This window comes from Coregonus clupeaformis, chromosome 27 (genome assembly GCF_020615455.1).
Source record: "Coregonus clupeaformis isolate EN_2021a chromosome 27, ASM2061545v1, whole genome shotgun sequence".
NCBI lineage: Eukaryota > Metazoa > Chordata > Actinopteri > Salmoniformes > Salmonidae > Coregonus > Coregonus clupeaformis.
The window spans coordinates 10,552,895-10,578,763 of NC_059218.1; the positions used below are offsets into that span (position 1 = coordinate 10,552,895).

The 25,869-nt window shown below is 42.5% G+C and overlaps 1 protein-coding gene across 3 annotated transcripts in view; it reads left to right on the plus strand.

The window, feature by feature from the left end:
* Positions 1-25,869, plus strand: part of LOC121541485 (noelin) — a 54,144-nt gene that overhangs the window by 15,025 nt on the left and 13,250 nt on the right. Inside the window, exons 1-4 of one of the 3 annotated variants that reach the window (XM_041850520.2) lie at positions 5,787-6,399; positions 10,866-11,015; positions 15,377-15,532; positions 17,672-17,891. In XM_041850520.2, coding sequence (XP_041706454.1) covers positions 6,250-6,399; positions 10,866-11,015; positions 15,377-15,532; positions 17,672-17,891 — 676 coding nt within the window. In that variant the 5' untranslated portion in view covers positions 5,787-6,249. Of the gene's footprint in view, positions 1-5,786; positions 6,400-8,434; positions 8,520-10,865; positions 11,016-15,376; positions 15,533-17,671; positions 17,892-25,869 lie in introns of those variants that run through there. The other 2 variants (XM_041850523.2, XM_041850522.2) reach the window with 2 other exon arrangements.

The following is a 25,869-nucleotide window of genomic DNA, read 5'->3' on the forward strand; positions in this document are numbered from 1 at the left end:
TTTGTGTCTGTGTCTGCAGGTTTACAGAAGAGTAGGCATACAAAGGTATGTCAATTGGTGTTGGTATGTTATGCAGATCACATGTACCATCCTCCTCCCTTCCCTCCTCTTCAATGAAAATCCCATAGACCTCTACATTATGGACAAGGTATGTGCATGAAAATCATTATCAAAATAGTTTTTTTCATTCACATTTACCACAAAAACCAAGGTATGAATACTGTCGTGTGCATGTTTTGTTAATCATCTGTATAATTACAAATTTTTGGATTCACAGACCCTCCCTACACCTCTGATGAATATAACAGGAAAGCTGTTCGAATACCATGCACTGCAAAATCATTCTGGCTATGGATACAGAGAACATCAACACATTAACATCAACATGCCAGAGGATATACCAATTGGACTTGGGGCTCTGCTGGGAGTTTACCTCATATTTAGATTTTTTTATTCTGCTTTGACACTAAAATCCTAATAAACACTGACAACTAAAATATTGTGTTATTGTTGTTATTGTTAAGCATATTACTACTAATAATAGGGAAGGGGGGAGTAGTTCAAAAATTAACCCCAAAACGTTCTTCGAGGTCCATTAAAAGGTATTCTTTGAAGAACATTTATATTTTAGCAGACGCTCTTATCCAGAGCGACTTACAGTTAGTGAGTGCATACATTCTTTTTTATACTGGCCCCCCGTGGGAATCGAACCCACAACCCACAACCCTGCCATTGCCATACTCTACCAACTGAGCCACATCCCTGCCGGCTATTCCCTCCCCTACACTGGACGACGCTGGGCCAATTGTGCACCACCCCATGGGTCTCCCGGTCACGGCCGGCTACGACAGAGCCTGGATTCGAACCAGGATCTCTAGTGGCACAGCTAGCATTGCGATGCAGGGAGACTCCTATATTTAAAGAGTTCTTCGAATAACTTATAGGGATTTCCCCACAGTTTCAATTTGAAGAACCCCTAAAGAATCCTCCAAGGACCTTTACTTTTTAGTGTGTAGGGATCCAAGAGAAGGATTTCAGAGAGAGAGAGAGAGAGAGAGAGAGAGAGAGGGGGAGGGGGGTTAATAATGCAAGGTTTACACTATAATCAATTCAGTCTCTGCAGCTGCATTGCATTATGTTGTGATTGACATCTTGGATTTTATTTATTCATAATTCAGTTTGAGTGAAACTATAAAAGTAAGTGATTTGGCATTACAGAGTTGTACTAGTGTACATATGTTATACTGTACTTTTTCAGTTGTACACATAGAAGCTCTGAAAAAAAACATTGTCCTTTTACAGTAATCATACAAACATAGGAGAAGTTGTCCATTTTAATTGGCACATCTCCATCTGACTCAATGGGAGAGATAATTGACGATCATATGTCATACTGTACTTTCACAGTTGTGTATGTAGTAGTAGCAGCAGCAGCAGTAGTTATGCATGCCATATGGTCATAGTAATCATATAACATGGGAGAATATAGCAGTTTTAAATTACATATCCCAGTCTGACTCAATAAGAGACGTAATTGGTGATGTGTGAACCTCAGGCTTTTCTGCCAGTTTGCATGATAATTTCTGTAATGTTCCTTTTATTAAATATGACCTCTGACCCCTTAATTTCCTCTCTGTCACTCTCTGTGACACGGTCAGCCAAGCCAGCCTAGCGTGACACGCCTGAGCCAGTTCTCCACTGACTGATCTGTTCCAGTGGTTTATCCCGTATTAGCTGATCTGTCCAGGGGATGGTCAGAGGGACGGTTTCCCCTTCACAGATTAAGCCTAGTCATGGACTAAAAACCATGCTCAAGGACTAGGTTGAATTTGTGTGGGGGAAACCGACCCAGAGAGTGTTAAGGCAGAGTATTAATGCTTAGTACTGCTATGCTAACTGGCTGGCAGAGATGAGATGGGATGGGATTGGGTGAGCAGAGCTGAGCTGGGAAGGGAAGGACAGGGCAGGGCAGGAGAGAGGAGGGGAGGGGAGGTCAGGGCTGGGATGGGCAGGGTAGGAGAGGGCACACACAGAGGTGAGCTGACCCCCTCTGATACCTCACACTGTCCTGTAGAGTCATAACTGCTGTGTACTGTACACTGACAAAGGTCACAGAGAGAGGGGGGACAAAGGGACAGATGCATAGTAGGAGGGGGGAGAGAGGAAAAGGGAAGGAGGAAAGAGAGACTGAGGGTGAGAGAGAATGGGAGACTGAGTCTTTTATTTATATCAGCATACTGCATTACTGAGAGGACAGAAATACCCTATATAACACTGTGGATATTTTGGGTCGTGATGTAATATCTTCTATCTCACAGCTAAGCCTATAGGTAGAGCACTACCCAAGTATTGTGATGCTCTTTTGCCCCAGCCCCAGCTAGCACACCTGAATCCAATAATAAACTAATCATGATCTTCAGTTTAGAATGCAATTAGTTTAATCAGCTGTGTTTGCAAGGGATGGGAAAAAAGTGTGACACCACTCCGGTCACATGAACCAAAACGCTGTCTAATTCTATTATTTATTGAGTCAAATTGTGGGAATTATTAAAGTGAGGATTCAAAATAGTCACAAGGTGATGGGAGAGAGGTGATATGATAAAAGTATGGGGTCTAGAGTACTGGTGTGCCATCCTTCTGCTGTGGCAATGGCTGTGGTTCAGGGCCTGTATGCAGGGCCGGCCCTGGGCATAAGTAACATAAGCGGTTGCTTAGGGCCCCGGCAGCTAATCGAAATTGGTAGTGCATCAGCAGTTTTTCTCTTGTAATGTCAGTCACTCAATTAACCCATGTCAGCAAACATTTTTTTTTTTTTTTACATTGATAGGCATCTATCTACACCTTATAGTAATCATGTCCATATTACTGACCAGGCACGCAGGGCATGTGCCTAGGGGCCCTGACCTTCAGGTGGCCCCCATTGATTTTGTTAGTCACTCTCACTCAGGTATCATATGAACAAGGGCATAAGTCATGGTAAAATGACTAGAGTTGCATGAAATTAGTTTTAAAACTGCAAAAATGTATCTCCACCGCATGGCACAATGAGTAGAATTGCATGAAATGTGTTTTAAAACGCAAAGATTTTCTCTCCACCCTGTGGCAAAATGTGTAGAATTGCAGAAAATGTGCTTTAAAACTGCAACATTTTCTCTACGCCCAATGGCAAAATGTGTAGAATTGCAGGAAATTAACTTTAAAACATCATTTGTTCTCTTCGGCATCAAGAGGTGGACCACTAAAATGCTTTACCCGCGAGGTGGGGGGCTCCCAAACCAAATCTCGCTTCTCAGAGTAGGAGTGCAGATCTAGGATCAGGCCCCCCCTGTAATCTTATTCATTGTGCGCTTGAAGGCAAAACTGATCCTAAATCAGCTGAGAAGCGAGATTTGGTTTGGGAGCCTATATGGCCTATAGCAGGGTTTCCCAAATTCTTGTTTTTGCCCTACCACTACACGGCTGATTCAAATAATGAGTGAGTGAGTGAGTGAGTGAGTGAGTGAGTGAGTGAGTGAGTGAGTGAGTGAGTGAGTGAGTGAGTGAGTGAGTGAGTGAGTGAGTGAGTGAGTGAGTGAGTGAGTGAGTGAGAAAGAAAGAATCAATCCACCCGAACCTGTATCTCAGAGGTAGGCAACCCTGGTCCTGTTGTGCTGCAGGCACTTCATGTTTTTGATTTAACCGACCTGGAAGACCAGGTGTGTTGAATTTAGGCAATCACTGAACTGATCAATTAGCTCAGTTGGCCAGGTGTGGTGCCTAGTTGGAACAAAATCCTGCAGTACCTGCGGCACTCCAGGAACAGGGTTACCTATCCCTGCTGTGCTTGTTCTTTTGCCTGTAACACCTTCAGAAATCATTTTTGGTGACAATTTTAGGCACACATTCCAGCACGAAATTAGTCGCCAACTGTTGGGTAATTCATTCACACAACACATCTAAATTGGGTTGTGACATTTATGTGATATTTCACTGCTATTTAATGAAGAACAGTATTGCCTTAGGACTACTGTCCCTTTAAGACAGTTTGATGTACCAGCAACACCGAAAGCAGCTACAAGATGGTGCCAGAGTCTTCCACATCATCAGTTTTAGATGATACTGTAAACGCAGTGTTGATGATGATAGGGGCTCGCTTTGGGGACTTTTGAATAAAGCCTGGGTTTGTGTTAAAATCGTTTATGTGTTTTAATGCACTTTTTTGCATTATTGGATGATATATGCTTGTTATCCTTATTGTGTGCCCTATTACGCATATGTACGACCCTTATTTGCCTATCTCACCTTAATATGCCCACCACAACCTCTGATCAACTTCTGAACTGGGGGAGTGTTTGAATCAAATCATAATGAACTTTAATTGCATGAGGTTGTTCATTTAATTAAGGTCAAGTTGATTAATTCTCGGTACCTTAACATCTCGGGGTCCGTGTGGGGTGTGGGAGTGAGAAATTTCACCTGCCGCGGCCCGGGATAATTGCCACGTTCATAACAACTCGGAATTTGGGAATCTCCAACTTCCGACTTCAGTGCGTTCAAAACAACTGGGAACTCATGAAAAAAAACGATCTCCGACTGGAAAAAATCTATTTGAATGGTCATCCAACTCGTAGTTCCAACTCGGGAACTCGGGCCTCTTTCTAGAGCTCCGACTTTCCGACTTGAAGATCACTGACTTCATGATTTGACCTCATATTTTTCCGAGTTCCTAGTTTTTTAAACTTGGCAATAGAAGCGCTCAGCATCTTGCGACCAGACAAGTGGGGCAACCTTATCGGGAACTGCTCTTTCCCCTATCTCCTCCGTGGGCGCGACTGAGGACAATAACGGAGCGCAATCCGAGATAATACCAGCCAAGCAGTCACGGGCCTCCGGTGGGACGGGGAAGAGAGTCTCGAACCTGGCTGACATCAATACCTTTGCGCGTTGATTGCGTTGCTATACACACTAAGAAATGTGGGTTCCTCAAGGGTACTTTGGGAAAGGTGATGGTTCTATGTGGAAACATAATTATTTAAATAACCCTTCGAGCTCTTCAATGGTTCTTTACAGTTCACAAAAGGGTTATTTGCTCTTTTAGTGATCATTAAAACGTAGGGGAGCGGCTCATAAGAATATTTTGGGGCAAGGTTTGCGACCAGCTCTTTTTGTGCAACCGTGAGTGAGAGTGTCATTCCAATTTATCTAATGTGTTGTGTTATGGCATTATATATGACTATGGCCAGTAAATATGGCCAGTAACGGTGTTTTGTGTTAATTGAGAACGGTTGCCTGATCAAGCCGTGGGTATCAAGTTTCCGTAGCTGTTCCAGAGGGAGTTCACTTCATTCACCTTGTCAATTAACACAATAATAACACCTAAGGAATTTTAGCAGTATGATATGGCTGACAAGAATATACAAAATAAAAAACGGTGGTTCTTCAAAATGATCTAGAAAGAATCTTTCAGATTGAGAAAGATTATTTATGGAACCGTTCTCCATAAAGTTATATAAAGATCCATAATAAAGGGTGCTATATAGCCCCAACAATGGTTGTAGCCATAGCGTAACCCGTTTTTGGTGCATTATAGAAAACATTTTAATGTTTCTTTTGGAACCTTGGGAAAGGTTTCTTTATAGCACCGTACAGGTTCCATTTAGAACCTTCAAAAAATTGTTCTGTATAGCACCAAAAGGGGTTCCGCTATGATTACATGCCAAATAACCCCTATCTGGCAGTATTTACATCCATTTTTTTGTGTGTATAGATCCGAAGGCACGTCCTCCCTCTTTCTCCTTTTGGAACAGCCTGTATGTAGTCACTCGCACTTATATTCACGGAGCGCACGAGGCAGGAGGCGGACTGAGGGCGTGAACGAAAGAGGAAGGGAGAACGGGAACGCCACCAGAGCGCGGGACAGCACACAGAGAGAAAGCCCTTTGAATTGAATTGAAAGAGATAGGCCTATCCATCCAGATTTATCCATCTCTAACCCACTCCTCAATCTCACTTTCTCCCGACAATCGGGTCTGTCCGATTGGCTTTATTCTCATTAACCTGATCCAAACCTGCTCCTCCGAGCTTTTTCCAGCTCCGAACCCTTCCGCCATTCACAAGTGATGTCCAAGAAACGACCGTCCGAAACGGGGTTACGGGTGTTACACCAGCAGGCTATGGCTTCACCAGGCAACATGGATTGCCTTGCTCGTTTCTCGCCGGATTGTGCTGAAATAGAATGAAGCTAGTTTGGGTTAAACGCGGAGTGAAGAGATGTCGGTACCGTTGTTGAAGATCGGTGTAGTGCTGAGCACCATGGCGATGATCACTAACTGGATGTCGCAGACGCTGCCCTCGCTGGTGGGGCTCAACACCACCAAGATCACCGCGGAGAGGGCAGGCTACCCGGACAGGAGTACCGGAGTAAGTGTCACCACAACTTTTCGCTTCTCGCGGCTTCATTTTGGCTGCATATTATTTTCTCAACTATTATTTTTCATTTTATTCGCTCTCATTGGTTCATTAATTATTAAACATATAAAAGAGCTTCTCTTAAAGCTCTTTTTTTGGGGGGGGATTGACAGGGTCACTAGTATTTTTTTATGTTGTGCTGTCTATATTTCCAGCGCTTGGCTGGCTTTCAGATCTTAAAGCAAATGGAATTTCAGAGGCATGATTGATATCGCATCTCTCAGCTTGATATCACTCGAGGGAGATGGAGAGAGAGATAGCCTAGTTGTAGGTTACTGTATTTTCGAGGTGGGGCGGGGGAGCGCGCTGAGAGGTGTAGGAGAACAAGGGAGCGCGGTGGAAACTGAGAGCGTTAATGGACTTGGATGCTGTCATTGATAAAACGCTGCAAGGTGAAAATTAATTGAAAAGGACATTTCGCAGCCAGACCTTTAAAGTGAAGACAGCTGTGTTCATATTTGTCCCCGGCATTCAGGCACCCTCAGTGGGGTCTCTGATTCTCTAAACATCGAATGAAAAGCGCACCAGATAAATCATTGGGTCCTGTTATTACTTGGGGTACAGGGCTTCTTCTCGTTGTATCTTTGTCAAGCACTATCTGACCTTTTGGTTAATCGAAGAAAATGTAATTATTATTAAACATAAATAGCTAACACTTTGTGAAATATTTTGTGAAACCTATAGAATGATTTTTCAATGTGATTTTACGCAATGAGGTTGAGTAAGAAACTATTCATAAAACGCACTCCTTCATGGTTTACATTTTTGGCAAAAAGCTATTTGATTAAAACATAAACAATTTCAATAATGTCTTAATATATATATATATATATATATATATTATCTAGTCTAATATAAAGGCTGCACTGTAATGTAGGGGCGACATATTAGAGTATAATTTAACAATAACAATATAATTTGGCTGACCAGAATAAAAAACCCTGTATTGTTTTCCGAAAGGATTTACAAATGACCTTTCATGTTGAGAATGGTTCTTTATATCACCATACATGTTCCATTTAGAACCTTATTAGCATGGTTCTTTATTGAACCTTCAAAAAAGGGTTCTATATAGCACCAAAAAGGGTTCCGCTATGGTTACAAGCCAAATAACCCCTATCTGGTATTATTTAGAACCTTTATTGTCTTGTGTGTAGTTGAGCATCTACCTTTTCACTATATTCAGTCAATGCCTCTGTGAAGGGAATATGGAAAGGTTGCCAGTTGGCTTTAAACATTCAAATTAATTTACCACATTTTAAGTCAATTGTTGGTGATCTCTTTGGTTCCCTTTAGGGCTATAAGGTAGGGATGTATGTAGGGATAACTGAAACTGCATCCAAGCACTATCCATTCACTCTCAGCAGCCACCTGACATTTTACTCAGATTAATATTCACTATTGGAATAGGCTTCTCTTGCACCCTGGTCATGATGTACAGTCGAACTATGGATTGTGGAATGAGTGTGTGGATTCAGGATCAGGACGCTGTTGGCTTTTATGTACAGTAGTAATGAAAGTGCTATGATTTCAGATTAATCCTGCAGATATGTAATGGCTCAGGTATAGAGACTGAATGGAATGGAAGTGCAACGGTTTCAGATGAACAATGCAGATATGTATTGGCTATTTCCTATGTTCATGCCTGTAGATACATGTACAGATGGAGCAGGAGTCTTTGGCTGACAGGCTTTGTGATTACTAATTTCTAAGCTATCTGCATTCTAAAAAGTGCTGGGTTAAAAACAACCCAATTTGGGTAAATATTGGACGGAACACATATTGGGTTATTTTGACCTAGCCAGTTGGGTCACAAACAACCAATTGTTTTCTTTAAGTTGGGTTGTTGATGCTGGGTTATTGAGCTATGATCCACCCGGTCAGATCAGAAGACTAGAGGCGTGGCTTAGTAGTGCCGTGGCTTTCCGGTAGTTATCTTTGGCCAACCGTGAGAGTGAATGTCATTCCGGTTAATCAGTTCTGTTGTATTGTCAAATACTTATTAGGGTTGAGTCAGTGAAAGACTCGGTGGAGAATCGGCGAAGCTGTTGTCTGTCCTGCTGAGTTTTGATGTAAGTCTTTCCATGACAAGTTCAAGTTAGGATGTGTTAGTTATCCTGTGAGAGCTTTTGTTCTGTAAATACTGTGGTGTATTAGGATCCAAGCTCATGGTTATGTTGCAGAAGTGTGTAGGAGGGAGATTCCTACATGTGACAAGTGTGCAGGAGGGCATGAGACGAAGGAATGTGTAGTATCGGTGGAGAAAGTTGTGTGTTAGATGTGGCGGTATCTATGGGGCTGGAGATCGGAGATGTCCGGTGAGCCAAAGGCAGGTTGAGGTTGCCAGGGTCAGAGTAGTACAGAAAGTGTTATATGCTGAAACAGTGAAGAGAATGGTAGAGGAAGATGGGTACATGGTGAGGGATCCTGAGAGGATTTCTGTGAGTATGCAGAGACCAATAGAGAGGGATGTGAATAATATGTGCTTCAGTAAGGTGGGTTTCTAGCACCGTGGTTGTCAACTGTACTGCGAAATGGAGCGTGAGTAACAGAAAATAGAGGTTGTGGTGGCAGCTGCAGAGAAGTACTTGGGATTGTGAGGTTTTACTGCAGAAGATTTGCAGGGGGTGTTGAGTGGTAGTTATTTCCTCCCAGACCTTTGGCCTGGAGTAGGATTAGATAGGGTTAAATGGTAGAATGGGGTGGTGTTTTTTTTAGTGAGGGCTAATAGTTGGCAGGGTAATTTTCTTTTTCCTTTTTCCCAATTTTGTATTACCGGAAGTTAATGTAGGTAGGCCGTGACTGGCCTCAAACTCCAGTACAGTAGGTGGCAGTGTATGCACCTAAAAGTTGGATGCGACCCGCCAACCCAATCCCAACGAAGAAGAAGAAGAAGAGTCAGTGAAAGTAACTTGAATTGGACTTGTGATGATTTCTTGCATTTCTTCCGTCCAGAGGACACGGGCGCTCACAACCACGCACCTTGGGACAAGAACTGTGACTTGTTTTTCGCTCTGGAGCAGGGTGCCATCGAAGGGAGTGATGGTGTTAAGTGTTGAGGAGGATCAACTGAAATGGAAGATCCAGGTGTATGTGATGCCCGCCATTTGGTGCGACGCAGACCCAGTGGAGAGCGTGGTGAAACAGAGAAGAGACTGTCTGTCCTGCTGAGTTTTGATACAGAGTCTTTACCCTATAGCCATTGTTATCAACTGTACCGCAGAAATGGAATGTGAGTCACGGAAAATACATGTGGTGGCAGCTGCAGAGAAGTACTTGGCATTACGAGATTTTACTGCAGAAGAGTTACAGGGAGTGTTGATTTGATAGTGTTCTGTCATCCCAGGCACTCGGCCTGGTGTAGGATTGGAAAGGGTTAAAATAGTGGAATGGTGTGTTTTTTTTTTTATGAGGGTTAATAGTTGGCTCTTTTTTTTGTGTGTGTAAGCCTAATTAAGCTACCTACAAAAGTGTCCATGCTCAACCTTAACATGTGGTGACTATACAACAGAACAGATCAACTGGAATGACATTTACTCAAAAAAATTACTATCTGTAAGCCATGCCCCGACTAAGCCATGCCTCTAGTCTTCGGCTCTGACCTGGTGGATCATAGCTCAATAACCCAACTAAGTCAATCAAATGGATGGGTCAAAAATAACCCAACGTGTGTTCTGTCCACTATTTACCCAGCACTGGATTGATTTTAACCCAGCATTTTTTTGAGTGTGGACAGAGATATGTCAATCAACACTGTTGTCAGATCCCTATCAGATTGTGGTTCATTGGTTGTGAGACCAGCATCAGCACCACATTCAGTATTCATTAATGACCTCACTGCATACCCAGTTTAGCCCAGTCTCAATGCAAACTGATTGGACTATGTTCATTGTTTAATCTTGACAATCTCACACCTCATACTCGTATTGTTAAATAGTTGGACACCAATAACTTTGATAATGTACACATACATGAGTATTCCGACATCTTGACCAGTTCGATTGGCTGCTGTTCCCCTCTGTTGTCATTTGATGATTGGATGGAGCGGGCTGGGAGGTTGGAGGAGTTCAACGATTCTCGTCATTGCCATATGTCCCCGTGCGTAATCCTGTGTTTGCATGCCTCCCACAGACAGACATTATGTAAGCGCTCATTGTGGAGAGAAAATAAACATGTAATAGTGAGGGTTTAACCACTCCAAATGGTGCGATACGTCACCACAAGCCTAGAGTGGATGTTTGAAATGTGCTGCCAAGCTAAGCCTATGCAGTCAGAGAGCAGGCGGGGATAGATGGGGTAGAATAAGTTATTTGTTCAACAAATCCCTGACAATTGGATTATAGGATGGATGCTTTTGTTATTCTCTTGTCTCATCTGTTTTTTCTGTTTTTTTCCCCCTCTCTATCTCTCTCCTCCAGGTGTTGCCAGCGAACCCAGAGGAGTCATGGCAGGTGTACAGTTCAGCCCAGGACAGTGAGGGGAGGTGTGTGTGCACCGTGGTGGCACCGCAGCAGTCCATGTGTTCACGAGATGCCCGCACCAAACAGTTGAGGCAACTGCTAGAGAAGGTAACTACACTGAACAAAAATTTTAACGCAACATGCAACAATTTCAAACATTTTACTAAGTTTATATAAGGAAATCAGTCAATTGAAATACATTAATTAGGCCGTAATCTATGTATTTCACATGACTGGGAATAGAGATATGCCTCTGTTGGTCACAGATACCTTAAAAAATAAAGGTAGGGACGTGGATCAGAAAACCAGTCAGTATCTGGTGTGACCACAAGTTGTTCAGGATGTTGATCGTGGTCTATGGAATGTTGTCTCACTCCTCTTCAATGGCTTTGCGAAGTTGCTGGATATTGGCGGGAACTGGAACACGCTTTCGATCCAGAGCGACCCAAACATGCTCAATGGGTGACATGTCTGGTGAGAATGCAAGCCATGGAAGAACTGGGACATTTCTGGGACAGCTTCCAGGAATTGTGTTCAGATCCTTGCGACATGGGGCTGTGTATTATCATGCTGAAATGAATGGCATGACAATGTGCCTCAGGATCTCGTCACCGCTTCTCTGTGCATTCAAATTGTGTTCGTTGTCCGTAGCTTATGCCTGCCCATACCATAACCCCACCGCCACCATGGGGCACTCTGTTCACAACGTTGACATCAGCAAACTGCTCGCCCATACAACGGCATACACACTGTCTGTCATCTGCCTAGTACAGTTGAAACCGGGATTCATCACTTCTCCAGGGGCCATCGAAGGTGAGCATTTGCCCACTAAAGTTGGTTACGACGCCAAACTGCAGTCAGATCAACACCCTTGTGAGGACGACGATCACGCAGATGAGCTTCCCTGAGATGCTTTCTTACAGTTTGTGCAGAAATTCTTTGCTTGTGCAAACCCACAGTTTCATCAGCTGTCCGTGTGGATGGTCTCAGACGATCCCGCTGGTGAAGGTGCCGGATGTGGAGGTCCTGGGCTAGCGTGGTTACACGTGGTTGTGAGGCCGGTTGGATGTAATGCCAAATTCTCTAAAACGACGTTGGAGGTGGCTTATGGTAGAGAGATGAACATTCAATTATCTGGCAACAGCTCTGGTGGACATTCCTGCAGTCAGCATGCCAATTGCGCGCTCCCTCAAAACTTCAGACATCTGTGGCATTGTGTTGTGTGACAAAACTGCACATTTTAGAGTGGCATTTTATTGTCCCCAGCACAAGATGCAGCTGTGTAATGATCATGCTGTTTAATCAGCTTCTTGATATGCCATACCTGTCAGGTGGATGGATTATCTTGGCAAAGGAGAAATGCTCACTAACAGTGATGTAACAAATTTGTTCCCAAAATTTGAGAGATATGCTTTTTGTGCGTATAGAAAATGTCTAATCTTTTATTTCAGCTCATGAAACATGGAACCAACACTTTACATGTTGTGATTATATTTTTGTTCAGTATATTATTACTTAATGTCCACAGCAACACCAACCAATGGCCTGTCAAGTCTTACCTCACAGACTCAAGAGTAATTATTCAACTCACCCAGACAAGGCACTACTGCAGCATCCTGCTTGAACTTGTTCATCCCAAATCTCTCCCCCAGAAAAAGTTATTGGGTTATTTAGCATTGTTTTCTTTAACATTTGTTGACAATACAACAGAACAGTTAAACCGGAATGACTTTTCCTCTCACGGGTGGCCAAAAATAACAATCTGCAAGCCACGCCCCTACTAAGACACACCTCCAGTCTTCTTATCTGACCTGATGGATCATAGCTCAATAACCTAGCATCAACAACCCAACTTGGGTTGTTTGTGACTCAACTGACTGCGTCAAAATAACCCAACATGCGTTCTGTCCAATATTTACCCAAATTGAGTGTAGCTACACTGTAAAACCATGCAACATGTGACACGTTTATAACTTAAACGTCAGTGTTTAAAACTTAAACATTAGGCATTTAGATTTGCCAATAAGTGTTCTCATAAACACAGGCGTTTAGAATGCAAGATTAAACATGATAGTCATCTTTTCCCAGTCTGCTTCCAACCAGAAGAACACCTATATCTCCTAAGTGTTCAGATTTTATAAACTAGTGTTTACTTTCCAATCGTCCTGTTTAGAGTGCATTTAGTGATTAGAAATTGATGGAACTTGCCATGCCTTTTATTCAGATCAGTGTTAGGAATGTCTGTCACCTTACCTACATTTCAGCACAAGTGAATAAGACCTTTGATTAAATAAATATTTTCAATCACATGGTGTTGTTGTTACTCAACTGTGTTGAATTCATTTCTGTTAACTCTCTCTGAGTGAAAAAGACGTGGGAAGGGTTTCATGATCATATTTCCCAGCATGCTTTGTTCTAGGTAGATTTTTAGAGTAGTTTGTTTTAATATCTATGTTTCCTCATACAAATTGATTGATTAATTGATCTTATACTATACAAAGATAAATAACTAATAACTAATCCAGTCTGTAAGGGTTTGGATTTATTGTACCCATTGCTGAGATGGTTGTTCCAGTTTAGATGGTTTAGGTAGTCTCCTTTGTTGGATCCTTCACCATAACAGTCATTCTGAGTGCAGGTTGTGGGTGATAAAATATTATGATTGTTGGATGTTCTCCCTCTGGTTTGATTTTGATAGCAGTTATATATCGCTTCTCAAACTTGTGTGTTGTGACTTGTGGGTATTATGAGGCCTGTGAGCCAGGATTTTCAGATGCCGATGGCCAGGATAGCTGATTGCCTTATAAAATGTGGTCATAAAGGTTTTACTTTCACTTAGGCGGTCACTTCAGGATTATACGTTTTTGAATGCAACAACCATGTATGTCTCTGTCACTAACAAACACAGTCGTATGTGGGTATTTCTCACATTCATTCGAAAGGTATGCTGGGAAATATGCAAATATAGCTTTACACCCTACAGCAGGGCTCTCCAACCCTGTTCCTAAAGAGCTACCGTCCTATAGGTTTTCGCTCCAACCCTAATCTAGTGCACCTGATTCTAATAATTAGCTAGTTGATAAGATGAATCAGGTCAGTTACAACTTGGGTTGGAGTGAAAACCTACAGGAGGGTAGCTCTCCAGGAACAGGGTTGGAGAGCCCTGTCCTACAGTGTTAAAACAACATCCCAGTGTTTATAACCTAAACACCTTGTGCTGAATAAACGTGTTCATGTGTTTACAAAGTGTTAGAGCAAATAAACATGTTCTGGTATGTAGAATCTAAACACTGTGATGCATTTTCATTGAAATTCTAAATGTCTTTAGGTGTTAAAAGTGTTTAGTTGTGTTCAGATCCTAAACACTTGATTTTATAGTGTAGCTATACAGAATGGTTGGCACGCACGCACGCACGCACGCACGCACGCACGCACGCACGCACGCACGCACGCACGCACGCACGCACGCACGCACGCACGCACGCACGCACGCACGCACGCACGCACGCACGCACGCACGCACGCACCTACCTGCAGGCCCCATCATCATCCACCCTGTTGTTCATAAGACTAGAATGGGAACCGGGAACCAGTCAGCCACTAATGAGTTCCCTGGAAACCTCAGGCAGGAAGCAGGCATTATGGGAGTCACTATTACATCACTGTACACTAGCCAAACAACACCACAGATGATGCAACCCAGCTCAATGCATATACAGTACAGCAGGGTTTTACAAACTCGGTCCTGGGGCTCCCCTGGGTGCACGTTTTGGTTTTTACCCTAGCACTACACCGCCGATTCAAATAACCAACTCATCATCAAGCTTTGATTATTTGAATCAGCTGTATAGTGCTAGGGCAAAAACCAAAACGTGCCCCCGGGGGACAAAACTGAGTTTGGAAAACCCTGCAGAACAGTGCTTAGAGAGGGAACAATTATAAAATGTTTGTGGTATTTATGATGCAAGGTTTGTGCTGGTTTGGCTAGCAAAGGGTTAGGCTAATCTCAAAATAACCCAGAGTGTATTAGAACAGTTGGCGAGTGTCCATAGTATTGAACAAGCTGCCAATAAGTATAACTGATGCATAACAATCTCTCTTGCGTAGACTAAGTGATTTGTTGTCCAGTCACGTCTGTGGAGTTGTCTGTGGCATACAATAGGCAACTAATAATGCATTGCATTATTATGGACAAGTATAGAAATAGAGTACAATACAATTGGACATAACAACATCACCTACTAGAGAGGATCAGGCCCTTTCTCGTCTCACCAATTAGTACCAATCACTGATTTCACACGAAGCTAAGACGTGTTCTGCAAAAGTCAGACTCTGAGCCCAGACCATAGAAATATCATGACTAGAATGGGCATTCCCATTCAAGTCGATGTTCTGTGATGAATGAATCGGTGGCCATGTTGAGTGTAGGCATACCCATCTCCATATCTTCCCTGTTCTCCCCTGTGTAGGTCCAGAACATGACCCAGTCCATCCAGGTGCTGGACCAGCGGACCCAGAGAGACCTGCAGTACGTGGAGAAAATGGAGGTGCAGCTGAGGGGTCTGGAGACCAAGTTCAGACAGGTGGAGGAGAGCCACAAGCAGAACATTGCCAAGCAATACAAGGTACAGCAGCAGACCAGCATACCTAAACCTATGTGGGCTATCACCATCACCATCACCACCACCACTCATCTGATAAAAACCACCTCCATCCACCATGGATCGGTTTATGTGTGTGCCCACTGCCCACTCTGGATATGGTCCAGCATCAGATGATGAACAACGACATTCTCACTCAAAAAGTATTTGAAAAAATAGTAGGGTGCTGGATCCTCACAGATAATCAATGGAGTGCACTCCCAAAAATGCAATTTCAATACTTCTCTATTATCCATGCATGTTTAATCAATGGTTAATGAATGAGTATTGATATTGAACCATTGGAGTGCTGTATATTTCCTTTTTCTATGGTTCACCATTACCAACCTCGTCTAGAGAGCTTTTTATATTCTCTAGGAAAAGCTCTCAGAATTTAATGCATCAGTATGTATCAAAATTAACTTTTGAATAGTAACATTTTGAATTCTCTCTTACTGAAAAACAGTCTTCTTCCTCCACAACAATAACCGTTATTACAACAACTACCACTGCAACAAATACTACTACTACTACTAATACTAGTAACGATAATGAATTCTAGTGTATGAGCTGGTACTGGAGGGATTCTGGACCATTCAGTGGGCACATGCAAAAACTATCAAAAACTATCATCAACCAGATATTCATTCATAGCTCTCCTTCCTTCCTTCCTTCCTTCCTTCCTTCCTTCCTTCCTTCCTTCCTTCCTTCCTTCCTTCCTTCCTTCCTTCCTTCCTTCCTTCCTTCCTTCCTTCCTTCCTTCCTTCCTTCCTTCCTTCCCTCCCTCCCTCCTCCCTCTGCTCCCTGTTAAATGATTATCAACAATGCAAATTAAGCACCACATAGTTTTTTTATTGATTGAGTTGACTAATCAATGAGAGAGTAGATCCACCTGTAAGTCATAGCTAACCAACTACCCCTTTTAAACCACATAATCATAAGCTACACCTGCACATTGATGTTACTTTCCTGGCACTCTGAAAAATAGATACATTTTGTACATCTTTGGACATATTATACATCTCCACATAAACAGCAGTGTCGATGACAATTTCGAAACAACTATTTCCACCTCCTGCATTCCTTTCGGAGTATCTACATTTCCAATGCATGTCCCCCACCTTCATATCATGAATGCAAAATCAAAGCCTGCTTAACATACTCTCTAATCCAGTGTGTATTACTGTGTGCGTTGTTTTGTGTCTGTTAGATAGGTTAGTGAGCTAGATGTCAACAGTGTGTTATGTTCTTGCTTGCAGGGCTAACTTTAGGACATGTAAAGAGAGAAGAAGGGGCAGGTCAATCCCATGTTCCACCTGAACTGGGCTACCACAGTACTGAGCATCAAACAGTTTATGATTTACCTTTAGCACCATTAGTACTACAACTAAGAAACTCCACCTATCGCCTTTCCCAACCAGCCAGCCTACCTACCTATCTGCCTACCACTGATCACTTCCTGCATGTTACTGTTACAACATTTTCCATACAAAAGCTTTTTCAAAAGTAAAAATTGAGTTATTTACAATGATTAATATTGTTAATTTATTATTATTATTATTATTATTATTATACATTACTATTACTATTATTATTATTATTATTATTATTATTATTTGTTCTTTTACTTTAGTTTTTTGTCTATGTATATTTGGTTACTAAAGACTACAACGTACTTATAAACATTAGTGATAATAAAATCCCAAACACTTTGTTGTGTGTGACATGTAAAAGCATGTAACTTTTAAAGATGTTGCATTTTAAACGATGATGACCAATAAAGAGCTTTCCCAATTGTTTTCTGGTGTACTGAGAGCTTGTGTTTAACGCAACGGCTCGTCTGCATCAGGATGGAGCCTCTGCTAGCTCGCCGATACGGTGGAACACACACTGGGTTTGTTCACTCAGACACACACATACACAGGTACAAACATTGTACACCCACAAACACTATCAAACAGGGTGTTGTTACAGAGTTGTGAATTGTCAGAGAGTCAGGGTAGGGAAGGCTAGAGTAGTCAGGGCCAGAAAGGTGTTTTCTCATTTTTTTTTTTACTTTTTTGGAGTTTCTTCTTTTTTGTCGCCAAGCATGACACTGAACCCAGTTTATTTGAATCCTTTCAGGCCATAAAAGTGAAAATGGAGGAGCTTAGGCCGTTGATACCCGTGTTGGAGGAGTACAAGGCCGATGCCAAATTGGTATTGCAGTTTAAGGAAGAGGTCCAGAATCTGACGTCAGTTCTAAGCGAGCTCCAGGAGGAGATGGGAGCCTATGACTACGAGGAACTCCACAGCAGAGTGTCAAATCTTGAGGAGAGACTCCGAGCATGCATGCAAAAATTAGGTAGGCTGAGAAAGTTTCTGACACACACTCACACGCTATGGCTGCGTTTACACAGGCAGCCCAATTCAGATATTTTGCCAATAATTGGTCTTTTGACCAATCAGATCAGATCTTTTGTCAATAATTGGGCAAAAGATCAGAATTGGCTGTCTGTGTAAACACAGCCTTTACACATTTATATTGTTCATGGACAAGTTCTTTATAGTTTTAGACTAAAGTTAGAGCTTCGGGCACATGTAGTACTCACCTCAGAAACATTCAACATCAAGGCATACAATGTACGCAATTGATACACCTTAAAAGAAACACACAATCCTTATTTTAACTCATTGGAACACACCTTAGCTTCTTTGGAAATCTCATGAGCAGACATACTATTACATACATTTGATCTATGCATTATGCAGTCAGGTCCATCAATATTTGGACATTGACCAAGTTATTATTATTTTAGCTGTCTACCACAGCATATTGGAGTTGAAATTAAATACTGAATGTGAACTGAAAGTGCAGACTTTCAGCTTTAATTTGAGGGTATTTACATCCAAATCGGGTGAACGGTGTAGGAATTGCAGCACTTTTTATATGTGGTCCCTCCCTTTTTAAGGGACCAAAAGTAATTGGACAATTGGCTGCTCAGCTGTTCCATGGCCTGGTGTGTGTTATTCCCTCATTAGTTCATTTACAAGTAAGCAGAAAAAAGGTCTAGAGTTGATTTAAAGTGTGGCATTTGCATTTGGAATCTGTTGCTGTTAACCCTCAATTTGAAGTTCAAAGAGCTGTCACTGCCAGTGAAGCAAGCCATCATTAGGCTGAAAGATCTAAACAAACCCATCAGAGAGATAGCAAAAACATTAGGTGTGGCCAAATCAACTATTTTGTACATTCTTAAAAAGAAAGAACGCACTGGTGAGCTCAGGAACACCAAAAGACCCGGAAGACCATGGAAAACAACTGTGGTGGATGACAGAATAATTATTTCCCTGGTGAAGAAAAACCCCTTCACAACAGTTGGCCAGATCAAGAATACACTCCAGGAGGTCGGTGTATCTGTGTCAAAGTAAACAATCAAGAGAAGACTTCACCAGAGTTTATACAGAGGGTTTACCACAAGATGTAAACCATTGGTAAGCCTCAAAAACAGGAAGTCCAGATTAGAGTTTGCCAAAAAAACATCTAAAAAAGCCTGTAGAGTTCTGGAACAACATCTTACGGACAGATGAGACAAAGATCAACTTGTACCAGAATGATGGGAGGAGAAGAGTATGGAGAAGGGAAGGAACTGCTCATGATCCGAAGCATACCACCTCATCTGTGAAGCATGGTGGAGGTAGTGCCTCCCGAGTGGCGCAGTGGTCTAAGGCCACTAGAGATCCTGGTTCGAATCCAGGCTCTGTCGTAGCCGGCCGCGACCGGGAGACCCATGGGGCGGCGCACAATTGGCCCAGCGTCGTCCAGTGTAGGGGAGGGAATGGCCGGTAGGGATGTAGCTCAGTTGGTAGCCAGTATGAAAACACTGGGGCCAGTATGAAAAAATTAAAATAAAATAATGTATGCACTCACTAACTGTAAGTCGCTCTGGATAAGAGAGTCTGCTAAATGACTAAAATGTAAAATGTAAATGTAGTGTTATGGCTGCCAATGGAACTGGTTCCCTTGTATTTATTGCTGATGTGACTACTGACAGAAAGCAGCAGGATGAATTCTGAAGTGTTTAGGGCTATATTATCTGCTCAGATTCAGCCAAATGCTTCAAAACTCATTGGACGGCGCTTCACAGTGCAGATGGACAATGACCCGAGGAATACTGGAAAGCAACCCAAAACTTTTTTAAGGCAAAGAAGTGGAATGTTCTGCAGTGGCCAAGTCAATCACCTGACCTGAATCCAATTGAGCATACATTTCACTTGCTGAAGGCAAAACTGAAGCCAAAACGCCACAAGAACAAGCAGGAACTGAAGACCGCTGCAGTAAAGGCCTGGCAGAGCATCACCAGGGAAGAAACCCAGCATCTGGTGATGTCTATGGGTTCCAGAGTTCAGGCAGTCATTCACTACAAAGGATTTGCAACCAAGCATTAAAACTCACAAGTGAATTTATGATTGTTAGTTTGTCCAATTACTTTTGAGCTCCTAAAATTGCGGGACTATGTCTAAAATGGTTGTAATTCCTACACGCTTCATACACTAATTTTGACAAAACCCTTAAATTAAAGATGGAAGTCTACACTTAAAGCACATCTTGATTGTTTCCTTTCAAATCCATTGTGGTGGAGTACAGAGCCAAAATGATGCAAATTGTGTCACTGTCCAAATACTTATGTACCTGACTGTATGTATCTTTCACACAGGTGTTTCAAAACACCTGTTTCTCAATATTCTACAGGCCCATCTTTGTTTAGTCCCATTTTACACTCATTATCCCATATGTTTGCCTCAATCTAGCCTCTGGTTAGCCAATTAGCCAATGTGGTATAGGTGAATTTGATTGACAACATAGATGAGTTGTATGCACAACTTATGCCCAATTTGAGGTGTGATTAACTTATTCATAAACGTATTCTGTCACACATATGCTAAACACACACACACTACTCTCTGTAACATACACACTCTCCCTCATTTTCTATTTCATGTTCTCTATCTCCCCCCCCTATTTGGGACACACACGAGATCAATCCACATGCAAAGCCTCTTATCTATGTAGAGTTCTGTGAGGATGAAGAGAAACAACTGCAGGAGACAGTCCACCCAGTATAGTTACGAAATAATGACATTAAATGATTTTACAGCTTTTTAATGGACATTCCAAAGCCAGAAAAGTGAACATTCAATTTCCAAAACATTGGAAGTATTCCACTATCTCTGTCAGGTCCACATTGGGTAGACATCAATAGAAAAATAGGAAATTACTATGAAATAATTAAATGTACCGTATATCATCTCATCTCTGCTCAGGCAGTAGCAGACAAACAGCCAGACAATGTTCTCTCTGCTCCCCAAACTGTAGGCCTACTGTCTTTAGTCATCTTATTTAGCTAGGCTAGCCTGCCTATGTATGCTGCAGAGCTGACTGACCAAATCGTTTTACTAGTTCTTCAAAGTAGTAGGCATACTTTCACGAACTGTCTCTATCACGCTCTCTCTTCGTTGTGTTGTGTACTTTCTTCTCTCATGCGGTCTGTGTGTATCTAATGTAACGTAGCAGGCGTAAAAGTGTATCCTAGTGATGGGTTGTTTGGCTCCCTGATTTGCATACTGTTACTACTGCTTTTTGAGCTCAAAACAATGTTTTTCTTCAGATAAGTTACAAAATAATTCTCTAAAGAGGGTGAATCCTCACTGCAGAAACAATAAAGAGTAGGGAGAGCGCATCAATCTGGTCCACGCAGATTTTGTCAGTGCCTAAAAACATCTAATAATTTGCCCCCCCCAAATACATTTTTTCACTCGCTTTTCACAATCTGACATAATGGTAGCCTACCTTTTGGGCTTTACATTGGAGATTTGCATTTTTTTCATTGTTTTACATCAATTTTTAAGCCAAATGAGCCGGCTCACCGAAAATACTCAGAATGTACATCAATAGTGTATCCATCGCTGTGCGAGCCGCAATGGATTATGGTCATTGTAGTTAATTACCATGTTTCTACGCTGAACTAGGTTGAATATTTGCTTAATGAAAACTATAACTCCCTTCAGCCCAGCGTCCCACTCTCTCGTGAATTATTTGATTTCTCTCTAGAGAAACAGCGAGTTGGGCTCAGAAAAAAACAGAACTAAATGGAATTCACACACACACAGCCACTGAACGCATTATGCAGCCACTCACACAGGAAACACAGGACACTCATACTCATTGGGACTGACCTGAGCAAGGTAAACAACTAGGTTTGCATCAGAAAACAGCAAATGGAGGGGGGAGAGAGAGGGAGAGAGTGGGGAGAGAATAAGAGACAAAGAAAAATGCAAAATCATAGAGCGACTGACAGAGAGAGAGCGACTCCGGAAATGAGAGACAGGAGGGAGTGATGGAGAGGGGCATAGGGAATGAGTGAGCATGACAGAGTGAAGGATAAATAGTGAAGGAGACAGGTAAAGGGAGAGAAAGAGAGCTAGAGAGAGAGAGAGAAGGTGAGTTAGAGCTAGATAGAGAGTGCGATAGAGAGAGAGACAGATGGATAGAGATAGAGAGACAGCTGAAGGAGAGCGAGAGATAGCGAGAATGGATTGCTGAAGGCCTTTCCTTCAGGCTGTTTTGTGGTAGAGAGAGTAACAGCGCTGTGACATTGGGGACACAATGGCCATCCATCACAGGGACATGGCATCTCACAGGGATATAATCAAATAAATAAATCACCCTGTAGTGCTCCTGGCTCTGGTTGTGCCGGTGACGTTCTGCATGACAGGGTGAGACGTGCAGCAGCTCCTTTCAGACCTGGGTTTAAATACTATTTGATATAATTTCAAATTCTTTAGCTGGGCTTGATTGAGCTAGACAAGTTGCAAAAGTGCAAACCCCGCCCATCTGGCACTTCATGCAGGCTAAAGCAAACACAATTTTTTGTGTAATATTTTAAATAGTATCTGAACCCAAGTCTGACTCCTGTGTGTGACATCACAGGCAGTGGAACGACACCATCACGTACTGATGGATAGAGCAGAAAGGCAATCTCACTTAGCTCCCCAGGCACCTACAGCTCTCTCTCTTTCACTGCTACACCTAGCCCCGAGATACCTACATCTCCCTCTCTATCACTGCTTCACATAGCCCCCAGACACATCTTTCTCCATCACTCTCCTTCTCCCTTTCTCTCTTATTCTCTCTCTCAAACACACAGTCACTCTTTCCCTCCCTCCCCCTCTCTCTCTCTCTCTCTCTCTCTCTCTCTCTCTCTCTCTCTCTCTCTCTCTCTCTCTCTCCTCTATATTTACACTCTTAGAAAAAAAGGTTCTATCTACAACCTAAAAGGGTTCTTCGGCTGCCCCCATAGGAGAACCCTTTGAAGAACCCTATTTGGTTCCAGCTAGAACTCTTTCCACAGAGGGTGCTACATGCAACCCAAAAGGGTTCTACCTGGAACCAAAAATGGGTTCTACCTGGAATCAAAAAGGGTTATCCTATGGGGACAGCCGAATAACCATGTGGTACCCTTTTTTCTAAGTGTATACATTACATCATGGCTATATCTTCCACTTTATCACTGCTGTCCTTTCTCTTTCTCTCTCTATGTCTCAGTAGACAATCCTCCTACTCTCTCCTATAGTCCTTCTCTCTGACCCCAGCTCAGTATATAAAACCTAAAGGTAATAAAACCAGTCTTCTCTATCTCTGAAATATCACTGTCCCCTTCACACTAGGATCAGGCTGTTCCCTCTCTTATGTGTCCACATTCATTCACTGATTTGATCATCCTCAAATCATCATTGCATTCCACAATGTCTGACTGATGGTGTTTGGGTAATTTCAATTCTATAGTCTAGTAGTGATTTACATGAGATTTCCCCTAGTCTAAGTCTGGTTGGCTGGAGCCATATTCAGGCCAATAGGGGATTAGATTAGACCTCATGTGCATATCTCTCCCAGAGGTCCAGACCAAAAGGTAATCAAATAAAATAAAATGTTATTTGTCAAATGCGCCGAATACAACAGGTGTAGACCTTACAGTGAAATGCTTATTTACAAACCCTTAACAAACAATGCCGTTTTAAGAAATAATACCTAAAAATAAAATAAAAGTTACAAATAATTAAAGAGCAGCAGTAAAATAACAATAGCGAGGCTATATTTTTAGGGCCTTCCTCTGACACCGCCTGGTATAGAGGTCCTGGGTGGCAGGAAGCTTGGCCCCAGTGATGTACTGGGCCGTATGCACTACCCTCTGTAGTGCCTTGCGGTCGGAGGCCGAGCAGTTGCCATACCAGGCAGTGACGCAACCAGTCAGGATGCTCTCGATGGTACAGCTGTAGAACCTTTTGAGGATCTGAGGACCCATACCAAATATTTTCAGTCTCCTTAAGGGGAATAGGTTTTGTCTTGCCCTCTTCACGACTGTCTTGGTGTGCTTGGACCATGTTAGTTTGTAGGTTATGTGGACACCAAGGAACTTGAAGCTCTCAACCTGCTCCACTACAGCCCTGTCTATGAGAATGGGGGTGTGCTCGGTCCTCTTCTTTTTCCTGTAGTCCACAATCATCTCCTTTGTCTTGATCACGTTTAGGGAGAGGTTGTCCTGGCACCACACGGCCATGTCTCTGACCTCCTCCCAATAGGCTGTCTTATCGTTGTCGGTGATCAGGCCTACCACTGTTGTGTCATCGTAAAACGTAATGATGGTGTTGGAGTCATGCCTGGCCATGCAGTCATGGGTGAACAGGGAGTACAGGAGGGGACTAAGCACGCACCCCTGAGGGGCCACCGTGTTGAGGATCAGTGTGGCAGACGTGTTGTTACCTACTCTTACCACCTGGGTGCGGCCCGTCAGAAAGTCCAGGATCCAGTTGCAGAGGGAGGTGTTTAGTCCCAGGGTCCTTAGCTTAGTGATGAGGTTTCAGGGCACTATGGTGATGAACGCTGAGCTGTAGTCAATGAATAGCATTCTCACATAGGTGTTCCTTTTGTCCAGGTGTGAAAGGGCAGTGTGGAGCGCAATAGAGATTGCATCATCTGTGGATCTGTTGGGGCGGTATGCAAATTGGAGTGGGTCTATGGTTTCTGGGATAATGGTGTTGATCTAAAGATTATTACTATAGTCTGGTACTCCCACCAAAGTATTATGTAAGGGGCTGCTAGTATTGGTGCTTGTTTGCACATGTGATGTTGTGTTTGTCTCGCTGCTGCAGATGTTTTCAAAGTGTGACTGTGAAAAAGGAATACAGTTGTCATAGAAATTGTGAGGGGTGAAGATGGACATGTGAGAGAGACTGAGGGTGGTGAAAGGAAAAGAAGGAGCAAAAATCTAATCTGGATTCTATGACTCCATCACATAACTGCATTTCACAACCACTTTAGTGCCAGACAGAGAATTGGAGAAGGAGGGAGCGAGCGGGATAAAGGAATAGAGAGAAGCATAGAGAGAGAAGCATAGAGAGAGAGAAGCATAGAGAGTGAGGCATAGAGAGAGAGACGCATAGAGAGAGACGCATAAAGAGAGAAGCATAGAGAGAGAGAAGCATAGGGAGAGAGAAGCATAGGGAGAGAAGCATAAAGAGAGAGAAGCAAAGAGAGAGAAGCATAGAGAGAGAAGCATAGAGAGAGAGACGCATAGAGAGAGAGAAGCATATAGAGAGAGAAGCATAGAGAGAGAAGCATAGAGAGAGAGAAGCATAGAGAGAGAAGCATAGAGAGAGAAGCATAGAGAGAGAAGCATAGAGAGAGAAGCACAGAGAGAGAGAAGCATAGAGAGAGAGAAGCATAGAGAGAAGAAGCATAGAGAGAGAGAAGCATAGAGAGAGAGAGAGAGAAGCATAGAGAGATAATTAGACCTTTTAAATTGTTATATACAGTGGGGAAAAAAAGTATTTAGTCAGCCACCAATTGTGCAAGTTCTCCCACTTAAAAAAATGAGAGAGGCCTGTAATTTTCATCATAGGTACACGTCAACTATGACAGACAAAATGATTTTAAAAAATCCAGAAAATCACATTGTAGGATTTTTAATGAATTTATTTGCAAATTATGGTGGAAAATAAGTATTTGGTCACCTACAAACAAGCAGGATTTCTGGCTCTCACAGACCTGTAACTTATTCTTTAAGAGGCTCCTCTGTCCTCCACTCATTACCTGTATTAATGGCACCTGTTTGAACTTGTTATCAGTATAAAAGACAACTGTCCACAACCTCAAACAGTCACACTCCAAACTCCACTATGGCCAAGACCAAAGATCTGTCAAAGGACAACAGAAACAAAATTGTAGACCTGCACCAGGCTGGGAAGACTGAATCTGCAATAGATAAGCAGCTTGGTTTGAAGAAATC